This window comes from Equus caballus, chromosome 18 (assembly GCF_041296265.1).
Source record: "Equus caballus isolate H_3958 breed thoroughbred chromosome 18, TB-T2T, whole genome shotgun sequence".
NCBI lineage: Eukaryota > Metazoa > Chordata > Mammalia > Perissodactyla > Equidae > Equus > Equus caballus.
This window is the reverse complement of record NC_091701.1, coordinates 4,296,154-4,321,445: the sequence shown is the minus strand read 5'-3', so window position 1 is coordinate 4,321,445 and position 25,292 is coordinate 4,296,154. Positions and strand designations below refer to the sequence as shown.

The 25,292-nt window shown below is 49.9% G+C and overlaps 1 protein-coding gene across 3 annotated transcripts; it reads right to left on the bottom strand.

Moving 5' to 3' along the window:
- Window positions 1-2,345: 2,345 nt before the first annotated feature.
- CYP27C1 (cytochrome P450 family 27 subfamily C member 1) lies at window positions 2,346-24,027 on the bottom strand. Of its 3 annotated transcripts, none has more exons than XM_023622677.2 (9): window positions 23,755-24,027; window positions 17,341-17,531; window positions 15,954-16,153; window positions 14,674-14,883; window positions 13,502-13,665; window positions 10,461-10,627; window positions 9,204-9,282; window positions 8,563-8,766; window positions 2,346-4,368 (listed from the first exon to the last, which is right to left on the bottom strand). In XM_023622677.2, the coding sequence occupies exons 1-9, from the start codon at window positions 24,010-24,012 to the stop codon at window positions 4,252-4,254; spliced, it is 1,590 nt and encodes a 529-aa protein (XP_023478445.2). In that variant the 5' UTR covers window positions 24,013-24,027; the 3' UTR covers window positions 2,346-4,251. The 3 variants fall into 3 exon arrangements, with proteins under 3 accessions (XP_023478445.2, XP_070098420.1, XP_023478444.1); XM_070242319.1 differs by having other exon boundaries at window positions 17,341-17,477; XM_023622676.2 differs by having other exon boundaries at window positions 17,341-17,458; window positions 23,755-23,967.
- Between the last annotated feature and the right edge of the window lie 1,265 nt (window positions 24,028-25,292).

Sequence of the window (25,292 nt, the reverse complement as noted above, 5' to 3'; positions counted from 1 at the left end):
CATTTTTATTTGTCAACTTTAAGGCAAAAGTCCCTGGAGGGATCAAGAGTCAGCGGATGAGAGGAATGGACCAGTGCTCCGGGAAGACAGAGCTTCGCAGCCCTCGGAGGCTCCTGATAATGTAGGAAATAAACACTGATAAGCCCGCATCTACGGCGGCGGGGGTCTCTAACACTCCGTTCTCAGCAACTGACAGGCAAACATCAATAAGCAAATGGATGTTTTCAACAACCCAGCACCAAGCCTGGCGAATCAGACACACGCGGAGCCCTGCGGCCAACGCACAGACACGCAACACTTTCTAAAATTAACACTGTATGAGGCCACAAAGCAGGCCTCAACAACGTCATACAGATCACAATACAACTCAATTAGCAACTTAAATAAAAAGGTCCTAGATTAGGAGATGTGACAACAGGTCCTGTAAGTGGCTGTGAGAAACTGCCACCTCCAGGCAGGGTTCAGGAAGCTCACTCCAGGCAGCAGCTCGGACCCTTGTCTGAAGGAGCAAGAAACGGGTGCAGCCCTCCATGTCCGCTGCTGGTGTCCAGTGTGGCCTGTCCAGCCCCGCGGGAGGAGCTGTGGCCGAGGCACCAGGACGCTCACAGGGACTCTGTCTCTTTCCAGCAGAGGCTGCAAACACAGCTGTGGATAGTAAGTACCACTCCGCCAGCGCAGCCTGAGGGCTACCTCCTCACCCACCCCAAGGGAGTGAAAGGGGTTTCAGAGCCACTCAGACGGAGCCTGCCCTCCGTTGCCTGGAGTCTGTGGGGTACAGAGACTGGTGCCCAACTCACACATGAAAGAGTCCCACCCAAGACTGGAGGCACAGGGAGGAAACCACATCCACCACGGGAGGGGACGGGAGTCAGGCGCAGGTTAGGTTCTGCCCAAGAGGAGAGCTGGGAGGTGCCACGCGACCCGGAAAGGAGAAGTGGACCCTGGATGCCCCACGGCTGAGGTGGCCGTCCTGAGATGCCACCCGCAGGAGAGGCACTGCCCGTCTCGGGAAGTACAGTTGGAGGTTCCTCATTTAAGGGAATCTCAAAGGAGGAGAGCCAGCTTTGCATACACGCCCGGGCCAGAGAGCCTGAAGCCAGAGCTCGTGCATCAGTCGGAGCACCCTTCCCACACCCGCTTCCTTCCAGTCAACTCCACACCCCAAAGGGCCGGACAGCCTAGTGGTGGGAGTGGGGTGGGGAGGGGAGAGGGGGACAAGGCAGGAGACACAGAAGTGGCCAACTTGCCCCTCCCCTCCAGAGGACTCCAGAACTGGGCGGGGGTGGGGGGCTGACTTCAAGTTTAATTCAGAGACATTCTGTTTACACTGGACTGGATATTTTCATTATTAAAGGAGAACGTTATGGTGGCTAACAGTAACTGGAGATTTTTTCTTTTATAAGAGTGACCTAAAATGTATTGGAAACTGCCCAACATTTCATCTAAAGTAGGGGAAAAGAGGGGCAGGGCAATGTAGGCTGGAAATGACCACAGAACAATTCAAGGGGACAGCTGGGACAGAGCGCATGTCGCTCTCAGTCTTACCCTATGCACTCTGCCCAGCCAGTGACTGGTGATGCTGCCCAGGTGGCAGCTCTGCTGTGCCAGCTCAGCACCCCTCCCTCTCCTTTGGTCAGAGCACCTGTCAATCACAGGCCACACCGATTGAATGGCAGTGAACCCTGAGCTGGGGAAGGCGGTTGCAAGAGACCCTGCAGCCGAGGCCCTCAGACAGTCCTTCCTGGTACTCGGCTGTTCAGCTTTTCCTTCATTTTGGCAAATGGCCCCGTCTCCTCCAGTGTGTCCACCCCCAAGGGCACCCCTGCCTAGGCTGAGACGGGGAATATGGAGCAGCATGGTGCTGGGCACTTGCCCACGCTGGGCCCAGATTCTCACAGGTGTACCCCGTGCCTTGGCCATCTCTCAGACACGGCCAGTTGCTGACACTTTCTATTTAACTAGCATGTGTTTCGGAAATGGAGTTTGAAAACCTTCAGGCAGGGAGCATCCTCTGCAGGCCCCACCACTCTCTGTTGTCTTCCGCCTAGCGGTTTCCCCATTTCAGTCCCCTCCTTGGTTGTGGTGCCTGGCCCTGCACCTCCCATCCTCACCCACATCTCTGGATCTGTGCTCCGCTGTGAAGGCTAGCCGGCCCCTGTCTGACAGGTCACCCCAATCCTAGCACGACAGTGCTACTTCAGTTAGTTAAACCAATAATTTCTAACAACAATTATTGAACGAGAAGGTGCAGCTCCCTGAAGAACCTAATTTATAGTCAGTTTTGCTGGTTTGTGAACAGTAATGAAAAAGAAATGAACTATGAGGTTATTAATCCATCAAGTCCATGGTTTCTGAAGACACTTCATTATGGAAATGTTCACACACAGTAGAGAGAACAGCGTCATAAATCCTCCGCGTAGCCATCACTCGGCTTCAACAATTATCAGTGTTGGTCACTCCTGGTTCACCGTTCCCCCCTCATCACCCCAGCCCTCCACCCACTTTACCACCCTCCACAGCCGGGTTATTTCAAAGTAAATCCAAGACGTCATAACATTTCGCCCAATAACATTACACATTCATGTCTTTAAGAGAGATCTCCAAGAGGCAAGATCTCTCTCTTTTCAACACAACTACCTTTATCATACACAAAACATTAACAGTTCCTTAATATCGTCAAATACAGAGTCAGTGTTCAAATTTCCCTAATTAGCTCTTATGTGTCTCTTTACAAGAGGTTTATTTGAATCGAGGTTCAAACCAAGTCCAGCAGTGCATGTGGCAGGTACGTCTTTTAAATCTCTCAACCTGGAACAGCTTCCCTTTCCTCTTTTTCTTTTTTTGTCACTTATTTCTTGAAAAAGAACCGTGTCCTGCAGACTTCACTGTATTCTGGATTTTGCTGATTGCATCCACACGGAGTTCTAACACGTCCCTCTACACCTGCGTTTCCTATAAACTGGCAGTGGAGCTAGAGCCTTCCAATTCAGCTTCAAGTCCTTTGGTAAGAATACTGCAGGTGGCGCCATGTACTTCCCGTCGACCCCGCCAGGCAGCTCCTTGTGTCTGAACGGTGGGTGCAGGGGGCCCCCTGACCTGCACTTCAGCGCTCTGCCCCGCACCCCACTGGGCAGGCTGTACCTCACTAGAGGGTCATGCTGTAGAAGAAGAGGTCATTTCAAGTTGCTTAATTAGTATCAATGTATTTTCATTTCAGTCTCAGACAGAAGAAAATGGTACCGAGTTAGAAAAGTTAATGTACAGACTGCCACCTCAAAGCGATCCAACATTTTGTCTGTTAACGACAGAACTTCATATTTAACTGCACATATTTTCACAGCACTCACACTAGAGTCAGTCTGTCATTACATACAGATTTCAACATTGTCATATACTTTAACACAAACGGTATGTGAAATGGATATTATTTCATTTTATTTAAGGTTTACTTTGCAGAATGACTACAGAGGAGAAAACAGATTTATGGTATATATTAGTAGGAAAGTGGTTTTTGGGTAAGGATTGTGTAAAAAGAATTATGGGATTTGGAACAATAGGTTTCAAGCCTGATGGTGCTGAGGGAACGTCATAAAATCGTGTTTTTTCTTATTAGTGACCAGCAAGTGGCCTGAAAGGCAAAAACTAATATTAAACTTCTTTAGAAGTTATGACTAGAAAAGAAAGTACAAGTCTGGAGAGAAAAACAAGAATCTGCCCCTTGAACCGTGAGCCCGGCTGCAGGAGCTCCACCTGGGGCTCAGGACAGTGCCGTCGGCGGTGACACTTCCGTGGTTACAGCATTACAGAGGCTTCCTTGATGTCCCGTCTGCAGTGAGGACCAGGAAGTTGAAACCGCCTCCGAGCCTGGCGTCCCGGGGCAGCGTTAGAGAACACAGAGTCGCCACTGAATTTACCAGGAAAGCCACGCTGCCTCGCACAGGCGCACAGACCACTGGCCACGGAACGTGGAGCATGGGGCAAGGGGAAGACAACATATGACGCACGAGAATTCAGCGCCACTGGTTCTTAACAGCTCTTGCCCCAAAGGAAAGGCAACTCTGGTATGCAGAAATAAAACAACCATCTTTTCACACTACTTTGCGTGAAGATTTGCAAGTCTCCCAGAACCCGGGAGGCCAGTTCAGAACCGAGACAGCCTCTAAGCCCGATCACCTTCCTCCGCCGTCGCGCTCAGTGACACACGAGCACCCAGGGCGTGTCAGTCCACCGGCTGGGTTTAAAACTCCAGGCTCACTTTCTGTTAACGAAGCACACGTGGATGGGCTCCCCTGGCGTCAGAAGCCCGTGGGTTCTTGCAGGAACAGCTTTAGTCCAAGAAGATGTTTTGATCTCAAAATGTTGAAGCAACTGAGAAGAGAAAGAGAGAGGGGGATTTAAATTGGGAAAGCAAAGGATTCGCAGGGCCCTGCAGTCCTCCTGTCACGGCCGCGCGCTGCAGGCGGCCAAGGAGAGGAGAGCACCCCTGTGGAGGACAGATCCCTCACTCAGGGGGATGCCGGCTGTCTGAAAGCAGGGCGTTAGGTCCTGGACAAGAGCCCGGCGTGTCCACCAAGCAGCTGTGAAGCCGGCGGGACAAAGATCCGCAGGCAGAACGTCCAAACGACCACGTTTTATCAGCCATTTCAAACTTCTAACTCTATTGCTTCCCCTTTAGGTGCAGACAAAGAAGGAGTCAAAGGCCAAGGAGAGAAGAGGAACGAAGCGAAGTTCCAGGTCCCCGGCGGGTCCAGAACCTGGGCCCCTGCAGAAGTGATGCGGACACAGCGGGTACAGCTGTGGGGAGCAGGAACCGTCCTGACGGACTTTGTCTGCTGATGGCCTTAATTTAAACAGTCCTCATTTGTAGTTTTGTTCCATTTCTGACTTCTGCAGTTCAAAAGAAGAACCAGGCCTGCCTGTCAGGGTAAAACTGGAAAGTGCCTCAACAGCGGGTAAAGAACGCCAGAGGATCATCAGCCTAAAGCGACCTCTCCCCACCAGCTGGCCACCGCCCGAGGTTCAAAGTCACCCTCGGCTCAGGGAACAGACGCAGCCTGCTGGGAAGACCTCTGTCAACCCTCCAAGGGTTCCTGGAGGGGAGGGGGTGCCCTGTCCCTAGCCTGTTAGGACAGTGGGGGTGGCAGCCTGGCTGTTGATCCCTCCCCTGCCCAACCACCTAACGGAGTCAGGTGTGGGAACGCCTATCGTCACGTGACCCAGGCCGCCGCCCCCCCCCCTGCCCTGCCTCTCTCTCCAGCCTCATGGTCCAGGCAATGAAGCAGGACCCACTGAGGGTCCTTGGGCGAGTGGGGGCTCTAGGGGCGTCGGCAGGGGGCAGGGCTGCAATGGGGACATATGCCGAGCTTGTCACTTTGTCCCTGTTAAAGAGCCAAGCCAAATGACCTGTATTTGGGCAGCTCCATCATGTTCTGGCATCGAGATGGCTTCATCTAAACCTCCAACTTCTGACCTTTTGTTCTGACCCCCTAGAATGCTGGCACATTCCCACTTGGCAGAAGGAGAACTCAGGAAGGTCTCTCCACTTCAAGGCCAACATGCCACACGGTCTTTCTTCCTCTGAGTGGGCGGCACGTGCTCATTGAAAAGCCAAAATTACACAGGAGACACAAATGCAAAAAACAAAGCCCCCTCTTCCACCTCAAGCCCACAATTCCCAAGGAGCTGGGGCCGTCTTCCAAACATCCTCGGTGCCATACGAGCAGCTCGGTGCCATACGAGCAGCTCGTTTGTATTTCCACAAACGCGGTTAACAGTGACCACGAAAGCCCCGCCTGCCGTCCCCACGGGGGCAGGCAGGCTCGCTGTTCTGCAGAAGGAGACCACTGTCACTGACGTGCCAAGTGTCACCAGCGGGTGTTGAATTTATCAGTTTGGGAGGATGGCCACATCATTTTTCTCCTTCAATTTGTTCTTGTGGTGAATTCTATGGATAGACTCTCTTGAGGTGGGCGCCCTCGCACCCTGAAAACACCGGGTCTGGTGAGGGCGCAGTGCTGTTTCACACACTGCTGGATTGGGTTTGCCAAGCTCTCATTTAGGATATTTTTCATCTTTGATCGGGTTAGCTGGTGGTTTTCCTTTCTCGTATTATGCTTTCTAAGTTGTATATATCAAGGTTATGCAAGTCTCATAAAAGCGAGACTTCCTGTCTCCACTCTCTACCTGCACAAGATGACCGCCGCCTGCCCACCGAGGGCTGGATGACACTGTCCAGCTCAGCAACACTCGGGGCTGGATCTTTTTACCACCGACTCAATGTATTTAATATCTGAGGTCTCTTCTCTTTGAGTCAAAAGGGGTAATTTACATTTTTCTAGTAAACTGTACATTTTATCTAAGTCTTCAACTTTACTAGCAAAAAAGCTATTTGTAGTATTTTCTTGATTAACACTAATCCTCTACGGCATTTGTAGTTATGTCTCCTTTCTCATCCTTGGTGCTGTTCATTTCTGCCTTCTCTCATTCTTTTCTTGGCGGTTATAAACAATGATGCTCCCTTTCCGTGCTCACACAGTAGAAAGGACTCTAGGTGAGAACTTCAGCAGCACATTCATGTGTTAATAGCAGCAAACAACCGTGTCACCACCATCGAACACCCGATTCCTGAGGCTCCTCGCACTCCGTCCTCGTCCTCGTGCAGGAGCGCCGGCTGGGCCCTGTGGCTCCGGGTGTCGTCTCCAGTTCTTCGGGCAGCCGGAGCCACGAAGCAGAAGCCTCCACAGCTGATGGAGGGCTGTCGGGCAGCCACGGCCTCACCTGGCCGAGAGGGGCCGTGGAACACACGGCGGCCTTTCAAGGAGCCTCAGACCTTCCGGAAAACATGCCCGTGCGCAGACACTGGGCTCAGGCGTGCGGGCAGCAGCTCTCCCTTCTTGGGCACAGACTCCGCACATAGATGATTGTTATTCCTCACACACCCACGAGACAGGTATTTGGCCATTTCGTGGATGAGGAAACAGGCTCAGAGTGGCCGAGAGACCAGCCCGAGGTGTTGGAGCCAGAAAGCGGCAGAGCTGAGACTGGAGGTGGCCCTGGAGCTCCATCCCTGCCACAGCCAGCTGCCTCTCCCCTGGGACACACAGCTCTGCTGGTAGCACACCTTTCAGCCCTGCCACACGGCGGCCACCCGCATGCCGACACAGATGGGGATGGCCAATCTACACAGTCCGCTGGGTCCCGAGCCTCCCCCTACCAGAGGCAGCCCGGACCCCAGCAAGCTGCTCCCCATGCATCCCTCTGCGCCTCCTCCCCTGGGCAATAGCCCCTCACCTTCCCAGCCCTCAGGGCCCCACCCGGGGCTGACCATCCAGAATCTCTCTCAGCCCCCTGCCAGGCCGGCCAGGCTTCCCCAGTCCCTGACACTTCTCATGCCATCTACCATAAAGGTCCCAACCCCTCAGCGCTCTGCTCCAAGCTCTGTGAGCCTGCAGGAAAGCACCTCCATGACAAGCGGGAGAACGCAGGAAGGAGTCGAGACACCCTGCATTGTGTCCTGCACCCGCCACGCTGTGACTGTGGCAAGCGGCTCCAACTTTCTGAGCCTCAGTTTCCTCATCAGTAAAATGGGGAGACTGGGTCACCAGGAAATCCCCATGTTCTCCCAATGCCTGAGTCAATAACAGTAGCTCCCAAACCTCAGGCCAAGGCTTTCCACGGCTAACGTGTTAGTGGTATAGTCTGCCCATATTTGCAGAAAGACTAATGGGTAGAATTTTCTCTACGATAGGGTTTTCTTTTATAAAGTGTTTTAGTTCCAGACATTATTTAGTTCCTGCTATAGCCTGAACTCAGATGCCGCATGAGCACAAATTATCTATTCTAATATTTAGAGATTAGCATATAAGGTGTTCTCTAGCAAAAACCAAGCCTTCCTGATGTTTTGCAACCTAAACAAGCTCAAGAACCAGCTTACCAGGTCAGCAGCCGAGTCACAGAAATGAAGGCAGCGGGGGCAGCCAGCACCGGGCAGGTGTGACTGCCGCCTGCGGGCCGGCTCTGACGGGAGGCTGCCTGTGAGGCCAGCACTCACAGGGCAGACACAGCTGGACACTCTCTCAGACTCCAGGTTTCTCAGAGTACAGCCCCCCGGACCACTGAAGCCAGCCTCGCCCAGCAGCCCCACCCCAGACCCACCAGATCACATCTCTGTGCCTGAGGCCCAGGAACCTGCATTCTAAGGAGTTCCCTGATGACTCCAGGCTCCACAGTGTTTGAGGACCGCTCGTTTGACATCTTCCCACTCCCTCTCTGCAGAATGCCCCCTGTGATGAAAAGAGTTGAGCTCTTGGGCCCTGCAGACCCCGACAACGACACACATATGCAGCTCCCAGTTCTTCAGGCCCGCAGCTCTCTAACTTCCGCCCCATGATTCCAAGGAGGAAAGAACAAGGCAGGCGCCAGGGGGCTACAGACGGCCAGGCGGGGGTGGCCTTCTACATACAGAGAGGACGCCACGGAAGCTCCGGCTGTACGTTTTCGGGGTCATGGTTCCTTTTCTTGCCTGAGTAGCCCCAGGCACGCCCAGGGGAAGGCCTGCCCTACCTGGATCAGGGCGAGGTGGATCTCCAGCTCCGCAATCCTGCGCCCGATGCAGCTCCGAACCCCGTGCCCGAAGGGGATGGACCCGAAGTTGTCAACTCTGTCCAGGTCTCCCTTCCGCAGCCAGCGCTCGGGCCGGAACTCCTTGGCCCGAGGGAAGTTCTCGTCCTCGTAGGAGGTGGCGTAGTGGCAAAGGGCCAGCTGGGTCTGAGGAGACCATTTTCAGCAGAAAACAATAAAAAACAGGACTGCGCGAAAGCAGAGCAGAAGCAAGAGCCCTCGCTGGACACCCCTCCAGAGCTGCTCCTGGCCAGGAGGAGCCCCTGGGGGCCAAGGGGCTGCCAGACCCAGCGCTCCCGGGGCGGGGGAGGGGAGGGATTGGGGGGGACAGGCTACTTCCGGGGGCCCCAGGAGAGGGGGGGGGACAGCCTGTGAGCTACAGGAATATCGGGCTTTTTTCTGCCAGAGCTGGATCACACACCTCACCTCCTTGCCCCGAACCCCATCTTCATCATAAAATACATGCAGAAGGGAAGGAATCCCGCTGATAGCTGCTCAGGTACAAGGACTTCCTAAACCCACGAGCAGGTTTCCACTTCCACCACCCTGCACAGCCCAACGCCCACCCAGGGCAAGAAACTCACGCCTTTGGGGATCAGATACCCGCCGACAACCAGGTCTTCCTGGGTGACCCGGCCATTCCCGGGCAGCACTGGAAACAGCCTGGAAAGGAGCCAACGGGAATGAAGCAGTGACTTAAATGTTTTACTAAACATTTAAAAGTCTGGATATAATGCCATTTTCATTTCCTAAAAAGTTACACATGGTACAGTTTCAACTACAAAATCTTGCAAGGACCTCCGTGGCTCCTTAGCTTTGCCCACGAGGCCCAGGGCAAGGTGACAAAGTCCCACCATCAGAGTGGTTCAGGGGGCCGCGGCGCGGAGCCCTCCCCCCGCCACTGCGGCCGGGGATGAATTCGCGTTGGATCCGTGTGAGCACAGCTGCCAGCCGGCAGAGTCCACGGGGCTCAGGGGCCAGGAAACACACTCTGAGGAACGCTGCTTCAGCATGCCGATCACCTCAGGGCGACCCCAAGAAGACCTGAATAAAGCTGGAATTGACAGGTAACAGTAAACACACAGCCAGCTTTTTTGGGTTTGGTTTTGGAGATTAAACAGCATGCTGCAGCTTGAGGGTGCAATACAACTTGAAGCAGCACCATCGAGTCAGGTTTAAAAGTCATTCGGTGCATAGTATGTAAATGCCCTTTGCTCCTTGTCACTGGTCCCTTCCACAGAGGAGCGCTGTGTCCTGGACCCCTGATCTTGGAGGAATTTCACCAGCACCTGCTCCCACTCCCACCCCAACCGCCCAAGGCTGCCACCTCCGTCAGGCTCCAGCTTTTCCAAGCGTCAGGAGAGCCCTGACCCGGAGTAAATGAGCGTCACTATTTGGTTTCTCCAGCCCAACTAGGATATTCACACAAGAGCCACGGCATTTTGCAAGCAAGCCTGGTAATTCACCAAACAGCTCAAAATACGTTCCTGACAAATCAGCCTTGTTCCGCTTTATCTTCAGAGGAGTGTTTCGGGAAACAGTTGACGAGCCAACTGACTAAAGCAGGCACAGTGCTAAAGGATGTTGGAGGACGGCTCCAAAGACCTTTAGGAAGAAATTAGCATCTGAAACCACAAAACAGAAGAGTCTTTCTGCTATTCTGACCAAGGCAGAGGGAAATAAAGAGAGTTACGAATCTCTCCTTCCTAAATGTTTCAGCCACTGAGGGTAGTGGCGCATTTGTTTAGGACGCAGTTTTTAAGTCAAAAGCGCAGTCATGATGAAAAAGACTCAGACGTAAAGGACACAGTTTTTGCCGTGAATTTTGGTGAGCCTCTTACCTCAAGGTTTCCTTAAGCAGAGCTCTGACCAACGGGACTTTGGGGACATCTGTGGCCGTTGGGACGTGCCTTTCCCCCAAATTTTTAAGTATCTGCCGGTACACGGTCTGCTGCACTTGCGGGTGCCTGGCAAGGAGGTACACCGCCCAGGACAAAGTGAAGGCCGTCTAAGGAAGAAGCAGGCACAGCAGTGACAGAAGGGTCTGAGCCGCCGACAGCATCAGACGGGAAGTCACGGGGGAAGCAGTGCGGCGTGGGCCACAGTCACACAATTCTATCAGAGCATTTTATGTTTTACCAAAACACAAGATTATTTTCCTTAATTCACGACAGAGAAAGACAAATATTTTTGGAAAGTAACATCAGCTATGTGATTCAAGCGCTGCCTCCGTGAGGAGTCACAGGGAAAATTATTTGGGAACTTTTTTTAACCACTTGAGCAATCTCAGTGGAGCCTGAGAGGATACAGGGATGCTGGTCAAGTCTGGAGGTCGTGCCTGGAACTTTCCGTGACCTTCTTTGCAAGGGTCACCTGATTTTTGCTGGAAAGGGCCTGAGGCTGCCCATCAGCCTGAGAACCGTTTCGATCTTCTGGCATCCTGCAGGCCACGAGGGCTGGGCTGGGCCTGCTCTGCTCTCCCCAGTCCAGAGGGGATGGGGCGTCGTGAGAGGGTTACTCGTTATCCGTTGTTCCATACACTTATCAAGTGAAGCAACATGTGAGGATCGAATCGCTCATTTGTGCAAAGCAGTATCATTGTTTATACCACTTCTCAGACTGAAGATTACATTTCTGGTTATTGAGAATAATTTTATTTTATTCTTCTAGGTTCCAAGATTTTCACTTAAATCAATACCACTATCTAAGTAACTATTTTCTCTCTCTTATAAACAAGGGAATTCCAAAGAACAAATGCCCTTTCATCTAAGAAAAAAAATCTAACATAAGTAGGCCATATGGATATCATTTCCCTTAATAGGTATTTTATGTTTTTAGATAGCAAGCTTTCCTATAATACGCAACAGAAAGTGTAATCTCTTCCTTGTAAATGATAAGGAAACAATTTAGATGCTGCTTATTGAGAACAGAAAATTTCTATTAAAATCACATTTTTGCAAAAAAACTAAACAGGGTATATCCATACAATGGGATACTACTCAGTAATGAAAAAGCATAAACTACGTTTATATGAAACAAATGGATGAATCTCAAAATCATTTTGCTGAGAGAAGGAAGCCAGATGCGATACATACTGTTTCCATTTATATAAATTTCTAGAAAAATGCAAACGATATACAGCATCAGAAAGCAGATCAGTGGTTGCCTGAGGTGGGGGCATCGGGAGGCATGGACTGAAACGCGGGGGAGGAAACTGCAGGTCTCGTAGAAACGTTCTGGGTCGTGACTGTGGTGGTTTCATAAATGATTGCATCTGTCAACAATCTGTATTGAATTGTAGGGTTTAAATGGATGCAGTTTACTGTGCACAAATTATACTGCATAATGTTGATTTTTAAAAATTACACTTAAAAAGTGACTATGAAGTTGTAAGACCGTCTCCTGATGTGACTTTCCTGGCTTCCAGAACGGGTCCTTTCCGCACGCCACCCCGTGGTGATGCTCTCACTTACCACCAGGGGGCAGGGGGGAAGTACGTCCAAATCCGCCCAGAGACAAGGCGGTTCCTGGAATCGAGCTTTCACTAGCGAACACACCCGCACCACCCGTCACAGCCACACAGCTAATTAGACTCCACTGACTGCACTGACTCCCTCCATTAGCCTGCACTTAACTTACATGCTTTTTGTTTTATTGTCGTGGAAGATTGGTAAGAATAAATAGTATATACTAAGTTTTTTTCCCTTTCCATGTTTAAGTGACATTGTAATAAAAATGCCAACCCTAGGGTTTCCCCCTTTAGAAGGAGCTCTTGCCTTGTTCAAGCTCAGGAAACGCCCCCCACAAAGGAGAAGCTGTGGGTCCCAGGCCTCCTGCGCTCTGAAGTGCTAGAGGCCGTAAGACACCAGGCAAGCGTCCCCACTTCATTTGGCTGGCCTCTCCACCAGCATCGCCAGACCCGGGCCCTGCTCGTGCTGCTTCACCACCTCCTTTTAGTACACTTACAATTTCTCTGTACATACACCCACATGTATGTCACTTTTCATCCATGAATAAACGTACCATATTACACACGTTTTTGGAGGGAACTTGGCTCCTGTGCCCCCGCACCTCCCAGCCCCCAGCCATGTTAACAGCCTGGTGTGCGCCCCCCATCCTCCCCTCCATGGTCACCCAGTCCCTCACAGACACGCACACGCACAGGGACGGGTGGGGCGGGGCCCCGTCTGTTTTCCTAAGGGGACACAGTAGACACACTTTTCTGCATCTCCACTTCTCACTTAACAACCGAGTATGGAGTTCCCTCCAAGTCAGTCAGCAGCGCTGCGTTTCATTCTGAAGCTGCGCCCTCCTTGGCCACAGCATATATGCATCTGCTGCGACAACTGAATCTGTTCACAGGGATTTTATTCCAAGCTGATACACATATTCATAGATCAAACTGCTGATTAAACTTTTCTGTCTTCAATGCTCTCTTTAGCAGGTTTGGTTTTAAAGTTATGCTGCCTTTATAAAACGAATTGGGGAGCTCTCCATGGCCAGGAATATTTCAAATGATAAGAAGGTTTTTAATGTCTGTGCCCTCTTCATTTCTGATGTTAGGAAACAATGGACAAATGTTTGCAAATCAGGAATGATTTCTAAACTTTAAAACATACTGTTACTTCGTGTGTTTGATAATGGAACAGTAGTTACATTTTTTACAGAATTCCTGTGCACCTTGGTTTCACGTTTTATACATGTGAAGAATAAACAACAAGGTAGGGCTCTCTCCCGCCTCTCCTCTCGGCAGTGAAGCAGCTGCTCAGCTGGTGCAAGCAGGAGCGTGTTCTTAAAGTACTGCCTTCCAGCTGACACCTCGGAAAGGCCACCCGACTTAACAGCTTTGCCTATGAGAAAAGAGCACAGCCGGCCCACTCACCGTGTCCACGCCGGCCAGCAGCATCTCCGTCATGTTGGCGTAGATCTCCTCCCGCGAGAGCTCCTGGCCGAGGACGAGGCCCGTGAGCAGGCCCCCTCTCACCCTCTCCCCTCGGTCCATTCGGCACTGGATGTCCCTCAGCTTGTTGTCAACGTGAATTTGGCCTGTTTGAAAACAGCATTTCTTTTGAAAGAAGCTTTGTTAAGAATAATCTCCTGCATCTCGATTCCCTCTTCTGTGGCAGGTCCAGAAGCTACACAAAGCCCAGACCGACTTATTGTCAACCTCAGAACCGCATGCACACTCTTGTTTGTACAAACAAACGAAAAAGTTAAAGGCAAGTTAAACATCTCTTCCTTTTTTAAAATAATCTATAAGATATTTGCAAATGTTTGCTTTCCTAATCAAACAGCCAAAAAAGGTCTGGAGTAACAAGAAAACAGATTCCTTTTTCTTTCACTTTGTTTCCAGAAGGGAGAACGAATTGAGAGGAAAGGGCCACGCATATTATCTGAGATGTTATCATAAAAAGATCCAAGCGTGTTATATGCAGCAAAAGCTACATATCACATGAACGCTGACCTCCGGAAGACCCCGTGGGACGCTTCTTTCAAGGTTAGCATTGCTCTAAATATTTTGGAAATCTTTTTTTTCCTTTTTGGAAACCGTTTTATAGTACAAGGTTTAGCCACACGAGAAATCTTGCTTTCTGGTTTCACCTTGGGTTTGAGCAAAATGGTTTTTCCTAGCTTCTTACCAGGTAAGAAACAAATGCATTTGTCTCTTTCCAAAGAGCTGCAATTGAGAACGTTCAAATGAATGTGCACAGGCCTGAAATTCCCTCCGTCTTCTAAGCAACGGCCGAGTTACCAGACCAACGAGATCATCTCCCACAAACAACATGTACTTGATATATCACTGCTGGCACGTTTGTTAAAATAAAAATAATGTAAAGATGAGAAATCGGTCACATTACTTATAGTCAGAACTCACATGCTTTTTGCTCATTCGAGAAGCCAGTCTAAAAGTTCATGCGTCCAAACAACCACACGTGACTACATCGGGTGGTCTTCTCCCTAACACCGTCGTCTGCGTGGGCGTTAGATACGCCACAAGCGGTCAAGTCAGCTCAAGCTGCTTCTACAGAAGGTGCCCCTCAAGTCTCCTCTTACTGAATTTGAAGAGTCCATCCCAGGACCTGCAGAATTCCCGCCAGGGTCTCGGGACGAGTGGGCGGAGCCACCTGGGGATGGCGCCCGCGTACATGGATGTCTTGAACATGCTGAACATGAGCCCCAGGGCCTCAATGTAGTCCAGCGTCGGCTGCGGGACGCTGCTCTCCAGGCAGCCCAAACGGCTCTCGTAAAGGATGGTGGCCACTCCTGCGTGGGAAAGAGACTTTAAGAACCGTCTTCTAGATTATGACAGTATCAACACTCACCATCTGGCCATAAAAGCAATTTTCTAAAGCGATCTAGGTGCCTTTCGCGAGGGGGCCCTGTGCCCTGCCCGCCGAGGTTTTCTCCACGGGATGCTGGATTCGAGGGCAGGCCTCTCCAGCCCCGCCCGGCCCTGCCCATCACACCTCCGTTCCCCGGGTTTGTTCAAGACCCACGAGGCAAAACCGCCACATGACAGCCGCCTGCCCAAGCTCGGGGAACTGAAACACGGCTCCCCCGGCCACAGAGCGGGGGCCCAGGCCGGAGGGCTGCAGACGCAGAGGGAACAGCCTGAAGGGGTCAGGCAAGGGCGGGATCCTCCAGCATGCTTACAACTCACTTCTCTGTTGACTCTCTTAATACTTTTAGAGAACATCAATATTAGAACTTTAAAAAAGTTAACTTAAAAAACTAAACTTGAAGTAAGGTAAACATAAAAAAAATGAGAAAGCCGACAGAAGGTCCTCCAAAAAAAGCAAGGTACAGAACAAAACGATTGGTATGCTACCTTTTACTTTTTTAAAGTAAAAAGAGTATTCCGTGTACTTCCTTGTATGCACATAAAATATTTCTTGACGATACATACGAATCTGGAGACCTCGCCGGGTCAGGAAAGAGGAAGATTTTTCCATGAATACCTGTTTGGGTTGATTTTTGAACCCTGGGAATGGACGACCCATGCAACGTGAATTTAAAAAGCTAGACTGACTTCGGAGTAGATGCCCTCCAAATTTCTGTTGCTTTTTAAAAACTGTGCTAAAAGAAAATGTGTAGTAATTAGGAGCATGGGTCTTAAGTTAAAAAGACCTGGATTTAAAACTAAGCTTCTGCCACTAAAAATAGGGGCAGGTTTTTGGTTTCCCACTCGTGACACATGGGCGCCCCGGGCTCAGCTGGCACTGAGAGGAGCATTAGCAGCACACCTGGCTCCCGGGAAACGCTCAGTGAACGCAAACTACTGTTTCTGACCAATATCCATTCTTCCATCCTCCCGACTCCTGACTTCACCTCACCTTCCATTGAATATTTGAAGAAAAGGTCATTGACATTGGTCACAGTTTCTCCATCTTCTGCCTGGCTCTTGAGGATGTAGATTCTTTTAATTAAATCAGCAATTACTTGGTTGATGTCTCCTGAAAAAATGGCCACATCTTTCGGCTTCAGAATTCTTTGTCTCAACACACTTCTCATCTTGAGCCAGTGTTCACCCTCCCTAGAAGAACAAAGTGAGTTTCAAATAACCTTACTTATACTGGCATTCTGGAAAGGAAATCAGGGAATGTCTGAAAAATTTCCCAGCAATAAAGAATCAACCAGATCTGCTAATCCAAACGGAATGAAGACAGGGAGACACCTTGCAGGGAGAGGGCGCGACTCGGCCTTGGCGCCCGTTAGAGCGCCAGCTCTTGCCCTTGAAGCAAGCTTGAAGGGAAAAAATTGCCAGTGGGAATCCTGTTTATAAAAGTGAAATGATTTCCTTTGAAAACCTTGCAATGATATTATAATAGAAAAACACGGGACTGCTCTGATTAGCAAATAAGACAAGAGTTTACATGTACAAACTCCTGAGCCCTGAGCTCGTCTGAACTCCTGAGCTCCGAGGCTGCGGCTGATGCCAGGATGCCCCGGAGAGGGCGCAGGAGCTGTGCGTCATCATTCGGCCGCTGCCCTCTGGGGCTGGACAAAGGAGAGGAGTTGTTTGAATATTTCCCTCAAGACAGAAATTGAGGGACCTTGGTGACATCCAGTTACAACTTTTATTTACCATATTTGAGAAACTGATGGTTGTATTTCTCTCCAATTCATGTATAAGGACAGATATATCACAAGAGCCACAAATAGAATTTCTAAACCTTAGGGATTTGGACCGGGGATCTGTAGCTGCTCCGTGTCCCCTCCAGGCCTGGGAGTGTGCTGGCGAGCTCTTGGAAGACACAAAGGTGTCAGTGAACCTTGTTTAGAAATAACAATCCTAATCTGTTACGAGACGCTCGATGCTGGAGGTGCTCAGCCCCTCCCGGAGGTCTCCTAAAACAGCTGAGCGCCCTCATCCCTGTCCACGACAGATTGCGTGGGCTTCAGCTCTCTTGGCTGTCACTGAATGGACACCTAAAGCCACAAAGCCTCGCTTGAGAAACAGCTCCTCCCCATGACGTGGCCACCACCACCCCCATCTCATCCCTGCCATCCAACGTCTTCCCAGAGAAGGAGCGCGAGAGCCCCAGACCGGCCCTCAGGCACCGGCCTTTAGGAGGTCACGCAATGAGGCTACTTTGACCCTACTCCACGGGGAGCTCTGTGCGGCATTAAAAGCCGGCTTTTAGGAGCCCGGCACTCAGGGAGGAGGTCTCCTGGAGCTCCTCGGCCCCCTCGTGACGCAGCCTGGCCCCACATACTCACGCCGAGATGAGCCCGGTGGATCTCCCTCGTAAGTCTCGGTACTCCTGCCAGGACCCCATGTTGGCTCTCTGGGGCGCAGCGCCCTCCGCCCGGAGCACCTGAGCCACCATGTCTCGGTCTGCAATAGATACTACAAACTGAGGACCAAAGTGAGACTTGAAGATTTTTCCATATTCCCGTGTGTGCTTCTGCTGCAATACCGTGGAGAAATCAAAAAGGAAAAAATACACAGATGTGATATACCTTTGACATAAACATTCCTGTGTGTTAGGGGAGCAGAAAATTGGGGCAGAGAGAAGCTCTACATTATACAGAGCGGAATCGGAGTAGTAACTTTGAGGACTCCTGAGATAAATGTATTTTCAGCCAGCCCCGGCGGTCTAGTGGTTAAGATGCGGTGCTCTCATGGCCCCGGACCCGGTTAGTTTCCCGTCAAGGAACCACACCACCCATGTGTCGGTTGTCAGACTGTGGTGGCTGCGTGCTGCTGTGACGCTGAAAGCTCTCCCACCGGTATTTCAAATACCAGCAGGTCACCCATGGTGGACAGGTTTCAGCGGAGCTTCCGACTAAGATAGGCTAGGAAGAAGGAGCCGGCCACTCACTTCCGGAAAAATTGGCCATGAAAACCTCACGAATGATATCACGCCAGAGAGGAAAGGGGGGAGCGGCGCAAAAGACCAGGCAGGGTTCCACTCTGCTGCCCACAGGCCACTACAGTTGGAACTGACCCCACAGCACGAACAACGACAAAACATTTTCACATCATTAATCATAGTCATAGAAGTTCTCCTCTTCTTTAAATATTTTTTTAAAAAATACCTTAGCTATGTGAAGCGACAAGAGAGGAATGTGGACGTGGACAAACCGCAGAGCCTTAACCGTCCCGAGCCACAGGCTCTGCCAGCTCCTCGTGCAGGCCCTCGGCGGCGCCCCCAGCCTGCTCTGTGCACAGCCCTCGGTGAGCACTCTGCAGGAACCTGTGAAAACGGCCCCCCGCAAACCAATGGAAGCAATGGCATCCAGACTGGGAAGGGAGGAGTAAAGCTCTCCCTCTGCAGATGACGGGATCTCGCACACAGAAAAGTCTAAGGAATCCACTAAAAAACTATCAGAACTAATAAACAAGTTCAGCAAGCGTGCAGGATATAAGATCAATATACAAAGTCAATTGTATTTCCATACACTAGCAATGAACAATCCAAAAATAAAATTAAGAAAACAACTCCATTTACGTCAAAAAGAATAAAATACTTAGGAATAAATTTAACAATAGAAGTGCAAAACTTATACTCTGGAAACTACAAGAGATCGTGGAAAGAAATTAAAGAAGACCTAACTAAATGGAAAGATAGCCCACGTGCAAGGATCAGAAGACTTAGAACCATTAAGACAGAAATACTCCCCAAAGCGATCCGTAGAGTCAACATAATCCCCATCAGAATTCCAACCAGCTTCTTTGCAGAAACTAACAAGCTGCTTCCAAAATTCATATGGAAATGCAAGGGACCCAGAATAGCAAAAACAATCTTGAAAATGAAGAACAACGTTGAAGGACTCACCTTTCCCAATTTCAAAACTTACTATAAAAGTGATGAAAATAATGTGGTACTGGCATAAGGACAGACATCTAAATCACTGGAATAGAACTGACAGTCCAGAAATAAACCCATACATCCATGGTCAAGTGATTTTCAACAAGAGCGCCAAGACAACTAAATGGGGAAAGAATACTCTCTTCAACAAATGGTGCTGGGACAACTGGATAGCCACAGACAAAGGACGAATTTGTACCCTTATCTCACACCATCAACAAAAATTACTTTAAAATGGATCAAAGAGGAATTTAAAACTATGGACCAAGAACAGTTTAGTGGATACCAGGGGAAAGGTGGGGTGGGGGGTGGGCACAAAGGGTGAAGTGGTGCTCCTACAACATGACTGACAAACATTAATGTACAATTGAAATTTCACACGATTGTAACCTATCACTAACTCAATAAAAAAAAAAAAAACTGAAAAAAAAAAATGGATCAAAGACCTAAATGTAACAGCTAAAACCAGAAAACTCCTAGAAGAAAACATAGGGGTAAATCTTCATGACCTTGAATTTGGCAATGGTGTCTTAAGATATGACACCAAAAGCACAAGCAACAAAAGAAAAAATAGATAATTGGACTTAAAATTGTAAATTTCTGTGTTTCAAAGGACACTATCAAGAAAGTGACAGACAATCCCCAGAATGGAGAAAATATTGGCAAAGCACATATCTGACAAAGGACTTCTATCTAGAATATATAAAGAACTATTATGACTCAATAGTAAAAAACCAAATAACCCAGTTAAAAACTGGGGAATTATTTGAATGGATATTTCTCCGGAGAAGCTACATAAACGGCTAATAAGCACATGAAAAGAAGCTCAACATCATTAGTCATTAGGGAAATGCAAACCAAAATCACACCCACTAGGGTGGTTATAATCAAAAGGACAGGTAGTAACAAGTTTTGACAAGGATGTGGAGAAATCAGAACCCTGGGAATGTACAATAGTGCAACCACTTTGAAAAACAGTCTGCCAGTTCCTCAAAAGGTTAAATACAGAGTCTCTATTTGACCCAGTAATTCCTCTCCTAGATACACATCCAAAAGAAATGAAAACATATGTCTACACCAAAATTTACAGCAAATGTTCACAGCAGCATCACTCATAATCCAAAAGGTGGAAATAATCCAAATGTCCACCAACTGATGAATAGATAAGCAAAAAAATGTGCTATATCCATACACTGGAACAATTTTTGTCCATAAAAAGAAATGGGGTACTGACACATGCCACAACATGGAGGAACTTTGATAACATGATGCTCAGTGAGAGAAGCCAAACACAAAAGACCACATATTATGTGACTCCATTTACATGTCCACGGTAGGCTGATGTACACAGACAGAAAGTAAATTAGTGGTTGCTTAAGGCTGGGGGAACAAGAGAGTTGGGGAGTCACAGGCAAAGGATGCAATAGGGGGTTTCTTTTTGAGATTAAGAAAATGTTCTAAGATTGATTGTGGTGATGGTTGTACATTTTAAATGGGTTAATTGTATGGTATGTAAATTATATCTCAATAAAGCTATCACCAAAAAAAGAAATCTCAATAAATGTAAATGGGTTAAACTATGCAGTTAAATAATACAGGAAGGGAGGAAGGAGAGAAGGAAAGAAGGAAGGAAGGAAGGAAAGAAAGAAAGCAAGAAAGAAAAACACCCTTCAGCATGGTTCAGCATGACACAGCCAAGGCTGAGCATGGGGAAATGACGAGGGCCCTCTTTGGCATCTGCCAACACTTCTTATTACTCAGCCCCAGAAATGAGTGAAGTCTCCCTGCCTGGAGATGAAGGCACTCAGACTCAGCTGGAATGCGTCAGGTGCCAAGGGGTCACTTCTGCCTAACAAACAAGTTGCCCCAAAAGAGTGTTCCTCCAGGTCTCTGAAGGGGACCACTGATGAGAGGACTGTTAACAGGAACTACTGGAACATGGGCCACTTCTCAGGCAAATCCAGCTACTGGACGGGCATGACCAGCACAAGGGAGCCACTGCGCAGGCGGTCAGGAGAACAAGAGAGATGATCCAGAGCGCTTACGGCACTTTTTGGCGGTGGACCTTGGAATGATACAGTCAGTCATAGTACTCAGTGTTTGTGAAGACATTAAGAGCACAGACTCTGGAGTGAATCTTGGCTCACAGTTGGGTGACCTTGGAAAATTGGTCCCACTGTGGTCCCGCTTGGTCCCACTGTGCCACAGTTTCCTCACTTACAAAATGGAGAAATAATAGAATGTACTTCACATATAGGACTTAGAATTGTGCCTGGCACATGAAAGGAATTTTAGAAATGTTCATTATTATTATTAGTAGTAGTAGTAGTAGTAGTATTAGAGATTGGCCCTGAGCTAACATCTGTTGCCAATCTTTTTTCTTCTTCTTCTTCTTCTCCCCAAAGCCCCCCACTACATAGTTGTATATGCTAGTCATAGGTCCTTCTAGTTGTGGCATGTGGGACGCTGTCTCAGCATGGCCTGATGAGCTGTGCCATGTCTGTGCCCAGGATCCGAAGCGGTGAAATCCTAGGCCGCAGAAGCGGAGCGCTTGAACTTAACCACTCGGCTACGGGGCTGGACCCTCATTACTAGTTTTTTTGAGATTAATACAGCTTACAAAGCCCTTCCACACCCTAATCTCATCTGACCTCACAATAACCTATGAGACGGAGGAGAAGTGTTGGTCTCCTGCATAGAGGAGGAAACCGAGTTCCAAAGAGACTAAGAGATTAGCCAAGAGCTTGCAGAAGGCGAGCATTTGAACACAGGATTCCTGGTACCAGCAATTCTCCTCCGCTGTCACACCTAAGACAGCCTCCGGTGACCCAGATTATGGTGTCTACTCTGTCACTAACTAGGTGTGAGCTCACTTTGGGCGTTTTCCACCTGTAAAATGAAAGCTTGAACCATATAGATGAATGCTAAGATCCCCTGTGAGCTAACATTCTGAATTACAAGTCAAGTGAAAGTAAACTGGGTGTGATGGTAACAGAATAATCCTCTTCCTCTTATCTTAGAAGGGCCTGATGAGCAACCTGGAGAGCCGGGCAAGAGGGTCTTACTAGAACCTTATCCAGTCTAGAGCAACCTGCATTCGCTTGCAGCCCAGGCTTCAGAGTGGGCAACCCATCAAGCAGTCGCCAGGGGTCCTCAGAGGGGAGGCAGAAGGATGAGCACTCTTGCAAATGCATCAGGGTGCCTGGAGAGTGAAGGAAAAGGGGAGCCTCAGGGGGGATAAAGAGGGAGCCCTGGGGCCCTGCCGAGTGCAGAGTGCACTGAGACAGCACCAGCTGAGTCAGGCGGATGTCCTCTGGCAGGGCCATCTTGGACAGTCCTGGTGAAGGACGTCGTCTGAGCCTTGGGCAGCAGCGCTGGGTCTGGGAGCAGGGAAAACAGCCACGTGAACTGAGACACTTCCTGCTGGTGGAGAGGTGGATCCAGCCAGAGATACAGGTTTTAATGGCTTCTCAAAGAAAGCCGTGTGTGGAACAAACTTTGAACTAATTGTGTGAGGATAAAAGTAGGTGGAAGCAGAGGTGGATAAACGTAAAAAACCAAAACAAAAGCTGAGGCTGTACTGAACTTGTCAACAAAATATTGTTTTTACCATATTTGAAAACTAACACCCTGATACCTTATATTCAGATTCCACACGGAAAAGAGAGAAAATCATTTTTGACCCCTAGAAGCATGTCTGGGCAAAAGACTGTGCGCGGTTGATGTGGGGGATGGAGAGGGCAGCCAGTTGGACTTGCAGTGGAATTAAAATCCCTCCTCATGCTCCACTGTTCTTTCTATTAATGACCTTTCTCCTTCACCTGCAGTCGGGGCCTCTGCACCATCATGGATGCTTAATGGTTGAGCAACAAAGCAATGAGGAAACCCCAGGTGGGTGCTGACAGCAGGCTTCCTCTGAGGAGGCTTTGACGGATGGAGGGGAAGTTTTGAACAAAAGGAAGTAGGTGGTGGGGAGGAAGGAGGGTGTCCTCGGAAGAGGTCCCAAAGCCCAGTCCCAGAAACAGCAGGGTGTGCTGAGGCGGGAGCCCTGAGAGGGGAGACGGCAAGTGGAGGAAGCAGATGCCACCGCAAGCGCGACGGAGGGGCATCTGAGGACTCGTAAAGGCAGAGGGTCACCCTGTAAGGAAGGACGCAGTCTGAGGCGGGCACGGGAAGCGCAGCAGCCAGGGTCACGACAAGAGCTGCGGAAGGAGCGGGTCCCAACTCTCTCTCCAAGGGCTGTCGGAGCGGTGCGCTCGTCCCGGGTCCCTGCCTCGGGCCTGGCTGGACGCCGAGCTTCACTTATTCCCTTGTCGACCCCGTCTCCTAGAGGTTACTTAACGCAGAGCCTCCGAACCTCCGCTCTTTTTTGAGTTCTTTTCATTTATAAAACAAATAAAAAGCACCAGAAACGAACGCAACGCGACCTCGGCCACACAGGCACAGCACCCTGCAGAGCCCGGCGCGGCTCGCCCGCGGCGGGGAGGGCGCTGCCTCGGGCGCTCCTCCAGCCACACGCCGGCCTCCCTCGGGCAGGGATCCGCGGGCAACGCGCGCCCCGCTCGGAGCCCCTGCCCGCCGCCCCCTCCTCGGACACCCCTGCCCTGTGCTCCTCCCTGGGCCCCCACCCCGGGGCGTCCCCTCCCCAGCCGGACCTGGCTCCTCCTCCCTGGCGTCCCTCCCCTACGCCCCTCCTGGGATCCCCTCCCCGGCGCCCCCTCCCGGGATTCCCTCCCCTGGGCACCCCCTCCCCCCAGCCCGCTGCCCTGGGAAGAGCAGCCCCCCGCCGCTCGCCCTCCTGGCCCGCGCGCGCTGCTACCTGGATCTCGTGGATGCGGCTGAAGCCGTCCTTGCAGAAGAACTCCACCAGGTTGTTGAGAGTCCGGGGCCCCGGCATGGCGGCGAGGCTCCGGGGCCCCTCTGCGCGGCCCCCGTTCGGCGGCGCCCCCGGCCGCCCCGCTCCTTTGTCCTCGGCCCGCGCCCCCGCCGGCAGCCGCGGGGCCCCGCCGCCCGGGAGCCCTGCGCGCTGTGCCGGCGCGCTGGGCCGGGCTCTGAGCAGCCGCGCCAGCAGGGCCATGGCAATCGCTGGCGGGGCGGGCTGCTTTCAGCGGTTTGTTTGTTTCGGGGGCTGCCCTTTGGGGTGGCTCTTGGCTCTGTTTTAACTTGCAGGAGCAGCGCTTGTTCGAACTCATACCGCCTGGCATCAGTTTACACAGACCGGTGCTAAAGGCTCCCTCCCCTAAGGCTGGGAGAAAGGGGTGGTCTGTGATTAGACTGCAACAGAATGAGGCGGTTATTGTTTTTCTTCACATCGGATTAATTCACCACAAAGTTTTAAGATCAACCCGATTTCCAAAGTGGCTAAAAAAAAGAAAAGTGTACTCAGATTTTAAAAATTATTTCCTTCCTTAAAAATTACTGTAGAGAAAACACCAAAGAAACCTAATCTGCCTTTTTTGTACTTTAGAAATAGTTCTTCATGATTTCAATTATACAATTATAATTATACAATTATAATTATAATACAATTACAATTATACAATTATAATCAACATGCAAACTGAGAACAAAAATGCTAGATGACTTGGCAGGTGGTTCACAATATTGTAAAATGACCACATTATTATTTTAGCACAAGTTTCTGTAATGATAATGACGATGTTTCTGTTGATGGCTTTTATGGGTTTCCTTCCTTCTACCCCAGCGCAGCTCTGAGAGCAGTGAGGAAGTGGGGCTGGCTGAGCGACTGCTCAGAGCGTTTGGCTGCCCGCTCTCTCCCAAGGACTGGCCCTGTTGTGTGATGCTGAGGGAAGAGCATGCCTCATGTCAAGGTGAGAAGGGAGAACGGTTTGTGCACACAGTTCAGATCTCTGTGCCTAGCTTTGGAGAGGAGGTGGGCCAAGACGGGAGGGCCTTGATGTGGGCGGGGGGATGTCATCTGGTTTTGGGAAGGGAGCCCAGATTCTGAGTTAGGAGCTCAGCAACTTACTCTGAAAACTGAGAGCATTATTTAAAGACTTCATCCAGTTTGTGCTCGAGAATCGAAAGTTAAAAAGAAAAACGTCTACAAACACAAGGTGTTGTTGTTAAGCAAAAGTATTTTGTTTTTGATTAGTTTACACCTTTACAACTCTGTTAAATATACACTTCATTTAAATAATTATAAGTATGTAAGTGAAGCAAAGAAGACCATAGTTGTTCAGTTTCTAGAATTTGGCTAATAAGTACTCAGCAACTCTTATTTCTAAGGCTCTATAGCTGCAAGGGATGCAGAGTAAGGCATTAAGCCTGCCTTTAAGGAGCTACAACCCCTCAGAAGAATACAAGAGATGCACAAGCACAAGCCAGATTCACACA

What these genes read in the sequence shown, in the direction of transcription:
- CYP27C1 (XM_023622677.2), bottom strand. Translation starts at nt 24,012, where the DNA reads ATGGCCCTGCTGGCGCGGCTGCTCAGAGCCCGGCCCAGCGCGCCGGCA. An exon ending in GCCGCATCCACGAGATCCAG is followed by an intron (nt 17,532 to 23,754) that starts GTAGCAGCGCGC and finishes ACGGTATTGCAG; the next exon opens with CAGAAGCACACACGGGAATA. An exon ending in TCCACCGGGCTCATCTCGGC is followed by an intron (nt 16,154 to 17,340) that starts GTGAGTATGTGG and finishes TTGTTCTTCTAG; the next exon opens with GGAGGGTGAACACTGGCTCA.